Source organism: Priapulus caudatus, unplaced genomic scaffold (genome assembly GCF_000485595.1).
Source record: "Priapulus caudatus unplaced genomic scaffold, Priapulus_caudatus-5.0.1 Scaffold215, whole genome shotgun sequence".
NCBI lineage: Eukaryota > Metazoa > Priapulida > Priapulimorpha > Priapulimorphida > Priapulidae > Priapulus > Priapulus caudatus.
The window spans coordinates 98,206-105,037 of record NW_014577276.1 but is presented as its reverse complement, the minus strand read 5'-3'; the positions used below and the strand labels follow the sequence as shown (position 1 = coordinate 105,037).

The 6,832-nt window shown below is 41.3% G+C and overlaps 1 protein-coding gene across 1 annotated transcript in view; it reads left to right on the top strand.

The window, feature by feature from the left end:
- The window catches only part of LOC106807445 (upstream activation factor subunit spp27-like), a 35,608-nt gene that overhangs the window by 7,076 nt on the left and 21,700 nt on the right, over positions 1 to 6,832 (top strand). The window contains exons 2-3 of the mRNA XM_014809771.1: positions 2,670 to 2,760; positions 3,029 to 3,119. Of these exons, the coding sequence (XP_014665257.1) occupies positions 2,670 to 2,760; positions 3,029 to 3,119 (182 nt within the window). The remainder of the gene's footprint in view (positions 1 to 2,669; positions 2,761 to 3,028; positions 3,120 to 6,832) is intronic.

Here is a 6,832-nt window from a genome sequence, read left to right as displayed (position 1 = left end):
ATAGCAGATAAGAGGGACAATGAAACTAACTGTAAACTGGATTTATTACGAATAGCGAAGTGTTGTATTGTTCCTATATATCGTATCCTCTAAACTCAGCCAGTCAACGCTACGCATGAGCGCTATATATTGTTACAATGTGAACAAAAAACTCCGTTATTACAGGAAAGAAAGCGCGCCTAGTAGCGAACAAAAAATTGCGAGCATTTCTAGCCAGTCTCTACCTAACTGGGTAGTGCGATCCCTCGTGCAATGGGCAGAACTGCTCAATTCAGCGAAAAGCCGGCTTTCACCTTCTCCTAGGAAAGGACCGGAGTACTGGCGTTGGGAAGAGGGCAGCGAAATTGCAAAAGTGCGCCGCTAGGCGGAAATGTCCGGTGCACTATAAATCTGTATCACACCCACTTCGCCGGCAGCGGTTTGAAACTGTAAACAACTGATTTTTGGACTGCGGATTTCAATTAGACTTTTCTTAGTAACCAGCAGCTAGCATTCGTCAACATTGCATAATCAATGGACCTATTATTCCTTTAATTATTTTCAGATCTGTACAAAATTTACTTGCAATCTATTACTATGAACCGTTAAGGTCCACTTTTGGTTCAGTGCATATAATATCACCAGGAGTGTATAATATAGATTATCTAGAGATCTATATTTAATATCAATAGATAGATAGATAGGTAGATATATTTATATATATAGAGAGAGATAGATAGATCTATATATTATATATAAAGATCTATATATATCGATATTATACACTCCTGATATTACAACAGGGTGCGAAATTAACGCGAGTCCGGAGTCAAATACTCTCTGATTTACTGTCGGACTCCCTGATTTGACATATGCAGGAGTCTGTGTGACTCCCTGAAAATTCTGCTATGCTAACTATAGTTCGTTCCAGAGCACGGCCTCGCGGAATGACCGTATTTTTTCAGCAAATGTCCAAAGAAAATTTTGGCAGACGCGCATCGCATGAATCTTACAAATATTTATGCGTTATTGTTGTTATGCTTTAGTTTTGAACTTCAGACTGCGGACTCCCTCATTTTGCTGCAGACTCCCTCTTTTTGAGGGTAGGGAGTCCATTGGACTCCCTTGTTCAAAAGTTAATTTCTACTCCTGTTACAATATATACATGGAAAATCGTAATGAAATTGACACAGCGTTTATTTTTGCGTGCCGGCAGGCTCATTGTGTGTCATTCCCGATTGCAGCTTTTTCCTCAATTCCAGAAAAGAATTTTGCTGTCGTCTTCTGATCCTCGGGGTGCCCTACCCCTATAATGAACATGCCCAGCGCGACTTTTAAACAATCCTGCACTCCTTCCCCCCTGTACATCAATCAATATGCCGCCCCAGGCACGTATACACAGCCACACTGTGCTGACTGTCGGTGACCTTTGATAATATAAAGTGAGGATGCCGTGCGATAGCCCCCCCTTCACAATTGCTAGAACTGTTTTTCATCAATGTTTGGATATATAACGTAAGGAACCAACATTTGATTAAAGTTTTAGACAATTATTATTACCGGTACTTGCCAACATGGGTGAGTCAGCTTTAGCTTTTACTCGCCCGATATTATTTTCACTCGACATTGGCGAGCGGGCGAGTGCCAAGTTTGTTCGCTGGCGCTAGTAGTGCAGATGGGGTCGTTGTCGTATCAGGTACTACAGATATGTACCCGAGGTAGTTTTAGGTTGTTTAGTATTATGTTTATATTTTTATATAATTAGGAGGTAGTTTTAGGTTGTTTAGTATTATGTTTATATTTTTATATGAGGTATGTTTAGGGTTAGGGTTAGGGTAAGGGCTAGGGTTAGGGTTAGGGTACACTTCTGTAGTACATGTCTGGTACACTTTGTGTATACATATATGTACCTCGGGTACATATCTGTAGTACCTGATACGACAACGACCCCTTGAACGCTAGTAGTGCCAATGCACATTAAATGTCTATGCGGCGCATTGCCTGGACGTCACCGCTGTCAAACCGAACAACAATAACAGAAATAGGAAATAAAATGTGAATTATCCCGAATAAAACAACCTTGTTGCCATGTTTGAATTTCCTTATTTTAATTTTTAACTTTCAGTTTTTCACAATCTTTAGTGAACAATACGTTACTTAGTTGATAGTATAAAATGTGAATTTAATCAATTTGTACTGGTTGGTATATAGGTAGAGTCTATGTGACTATGGTCAACAAAATTTTAACTAATAATGTTAATCATCTATGATTATGACAGTCGTGCATTGGCATCCAGGCATGAAAGAATCTTAAATGTGACCCCCTCCCTCCCTTCATTCCCCTCTGTCTCTCTCCCTTTCTTTTTCTTTCTAACTCTATCTCATCTCTCTCTCTCTCCTCTCTCTCTCTGTCTGTCTGTCTGTCTGTCTCTCTGTCTGTCTCTCTCTCTCTCTCTCTCTCTCCCTCCCTCTTTCTCTTTACCTCTCGCACTCCTATCTCATCTTTCCATGTATCTCTTGCACACATTTGTCTGATTCTGCATGTATGTATGCATAATAACTGCTGCTTGGCAAGAAATGCAATTTGTCAATCAAAAAATTGTGATAATGAGATTTGTCATGAGTTAGGCTCTATCAACATTAAGACAGGCCAACCTGCATAATAATTTCCTCGTATCACCGTATTGCAGTGATTATTGATGATGGAGATCCAGCCAATCTAACTTCGAAGAAAGTTAGACTGACCCTGGAAGAGACGTTAAAGGTTGACCTCAGCAGTCGGTAATGTATTACGCTTGTGAATAATGTTCATGGGGTAGAGCACTATGTACCAAGACGATATTATTGTAATGGAAGTCTGGAACAGTAACCTGTCATGTCACCACATTGTTATAATTACGTACATGTATGTTCATCTCCCTGGTCAGCAGGCGTGCAACAACTAACGCCCTCTAGTGGTTAGAAATAGCAGAATACCCTACGAGTAACAACACCTTCAACATCTAGTTGATTTTCTTGGTGATTACCATCGTTTATTGTATCAATACAGAAAGAAAGAAGTCGATGATTTGCTCATGGAGGTTATCACGAGCATGGAGAATGGAGGCGAGAGTGAAGATGATGATGATGATGATACTAAGGTGAGATGTCGAATTTCTAGTCGTAAGGATTCCCATAACGTTGGCAGACGAACCTGTAGTAGCAGTTTTGTCTATATAATAATTAACTATCTATAAAGATCAGGTTTAGTACTTCCCCTGAGAGGCAGTTATACAGTGAAACCACCTATAGAACGACCACTTGTTTATAAGGCCCACCAAACATTTTCCTTTCGATGTCATTATATAGAGCTTTGACTGTATTACTGTATGCTCTCTCACATGTTCAATGCAAAATTCGTGCACAGTGTTGTTTATTTAGTCTTGCATAAGGCATAAATGACAAGACCAATCCTGGAATTCAGAAAGAGGCCAGGGAAATATGGAATTTGGGGGGGGGGGTAGTGTGGCATTTCTGTATTATAGAGGTTTGCTAAGTCATTTATTTTAACTCATCCCAAATAAATATGAACCACATACTCGAAAAGTCGCACCTGCAGTCACAAATGTTGGTATCCTGACCCCCTAGACCCTACTGAATCCACCCGTAAATGAAATTCTCAGGCCAGAGCTCTGAATGAATGTGACCTGTTAGAAATCTGCATGTAGTGTTGCAATTACGATTGCCATTTCCATAAACGCTCAAATATAATGTAATCAGTAAAAAAAAGCATTTAACGTATATAACCTTGAAAGTTCAAAATTATGAAATCGGCTGCAACGTGAAAATTTGCAAACAATCTATGTATGACCATGATGCAATCTTAATCCCGGCGCACACGTGGCGATTTTTATCGACAGTACCGGCGATTCTGTTGCCAGCAACAAAATCGCCGAGAAATCGCCACGTGTTTAAACACTTGACAGCCACACCGTACCAGGAATTCTACCGCGCCGTGGAACCGGCTGCCGCTAGCGGCAGAGGCCGAGCGAGATCGGCAAGGCGCGGGACCGACATGGACAATCGATTTCCAGGGCGACTTTTGCTTTTGGGGTCGCCCCCGATATCGTATTTTCGGGGGCTCTTTTTGGCATTTCGGGGGCGAAATCGCCCGCCGCCCCCGTGTATTTTTTCCCCTGCCTGGTACTATCTAATATGCCGGACCGTACCTCGCCTACTCCACTAACGAGTCTAGAGAGTCGCCTACTCCCTAACCCTAACCCTAACCATATCAGATAGTCACCAGGATACGTTCCGATATATCGAACCGTACCCAGGGGCCAGGGTACCCTCCGATAGTACCCTGGGGGACATAGACCCTATGAGCCACACTGTCACACAACAACAACTCAAAAAGTGCTTTCGTCGACGCAATACTAGTGGCTACTGCAGTGTTGGAGCTTTAAAAGAAAAACCTTTTGCCAAACTGGGCGAGTGAGCCAATAAGTTAACTTGCCCAAACAGAATCTGTACTCGCCCAAATTTTAAAACAAAACTGCTTGTCAAACAATAGTGAAAAAATAGACTATGGGGGCGGGTTCGGGAAGGCAGTGCTGCCACTCAGGATATTACAAAAAAAAAGTATAAAATCTGTCCAGAAAAAAGTATCAAAATTGTCTAAAAAAGTATTAAAAAAGTATAAATTTATATCACCCTACCATGATTTGTAGTCACTTGTTACCTTAGAGTTAGACATTGTTACCGTATACATTATAGCTTATGTGCAGCATACAAACAAGCTTCAGGAATGATGTATGCAATGCCATGAGGAGTTGTCTCTTGAACCCTCGGTCTGGAATATTTCAATGCAGTTTTCCCTGGCCAAAAAGGCCTGTGAGGTGTTAAATGTTTTTTGTGACGTGTTTGCGCCAGACGAGGTTCTGGCACAGTGAGCAGCGCAGGTGCTGGCCAAGCCAGGTGGTCCGGGGGCATGCTCCCCCGGGGAATTTTTGAAAAAATTGTGCAATTTGGGGCATTCTAAGCTATTCTGAACACATTGTATGAGACTCTTGAATCTCTTTTTCAAGTTGTCAAAAGTTTCGTCAGCGAGGCGGTGTTTTGGACAAATTTTTGTGTGGCGGCTGAGAATTTGAGCAAGGTGGTCTGCCTCGTTTGTGTCAATGCAGGGGTAACACTGCAATGCGCATTGCTCATTTGACATTTGGTCACTGACAGCACAGAGCTGAGAGCAAAAACACTCCACTGAACAGAGCACACATCACTCTTGCAACAAGACTAGCAAAGCACATCTTTCATCTCATCAAGTACAGTGTACCTAAATGTATGTCCGAAGAGTTTTTAAAAGTATTTATGCATAAAAAAAGTATGAAAAATGTATAAAAAGTATATATTCTTAAAAAAAAGTATAAAGTAGCAGCACTGGGTAGGGGTCCCTCATTAGGCGAGGTCCGGGGCCCTCCCCCGGGATTAAAAAAAAAATTACACCTCAGATGCAATTTCCTGCACTCTGAGGCAGCATTATTAAACAATCTTCATCACTGAAATATCACTTTTGAGTTGAGTATTTTAATCTTTGGGCACATCAAAGACTAAAATACTTGCTTAAAAAAAGAGAAACATAAACTTCAAATTGCTGAAGGTTGAATTGCTCAGTCTCAGCCAAGTTGTGCAAGTACAATGCTAAGGCAAAGCAATGTGGTTAAAAAGTTTTATCTATCTGCCAACTGAATTAACATAGGCCTCGACACTTAAAGGAATAATAGGTCCATTGATTATGCAATGTTGACGAATGCTAGAGTAACTGGCACCTTGTGTAGTTAACCCTTTTAGAGGCAGGTTTTTGCCCAAATACGTAGTGATTTGGGCAAATTAATTCCAAAATTTTACCTAAAAACAAGTAACTTTGATTTAAACTTCTCTAGGGCATTATTTGAGGCTGAAATCATGGTAAAATCATTATGATTATACATGAATACACTGTAAGAGTCAATAAGAGTAGAAAAAGTGCATTTTCCTACCTTACTTATGATATTGTGGGAAGCATGTCTTGCATAGTCCAGGTACATGCACATCACCATTTTCACTTTCCTTACGCGATTCTGAGTCAGAACCAGGGAAATCATTGACATTGGGATCTAGGTCACTACTCTACAACTTCCTCTTCATCATCAGAATCAGATAGACATCCCACAACTTGCTGTATATTGAACGAACGGTGCCTATTTCGCACAGAACGACTTGGTGATTTACTGGAGGCCAGCATCTTGAAACAACTTTTTTACTTCTGGGTCTATAACCTTGTCAATTTGGTGATTCAATAAACATTTACCATGATTTCAGCCTAAAGTGTGCCGTTTCGTGAACATCAGAGCCCTCTCGTGATAACCAGACCAACTAAACATTGAAATCTAGGCTTTAGCCAATCAGAGAGGCTGTTAGAAATGGCTTTGGTAAAAATGACATTTATGTCGTTCTGCCCATTCTATGGGAGGCGACATTAATGTCGCTCTGCCTCTAGAAGGGTTAATAAGTACATTACCTTATAAGTTATAGCCAAACGCGTATTAGTTTGTCCAATATCACTCCTGGTTACATTACAAACAAGACTTGAAATTGGTTGTTGATATGTATCAACGTATCATTTACGTGTGGTAAATGTCATCCAGATGAGACGGGATACTAGAGAAGCGTTGCCGAAAGGAGGTGTTGACCCGAAGTGCTGAGCGCAGATCTTGCGCGCAGTTCCGCGGCAAGGCGCACGCGACCGCGGGAACGTCCTACGACAGTATGCAGCGCTGGCAGCTATGGATCCGTGCGCCGGTCTTAGCATTCGGCGCACGGGTTCATAGCTGGC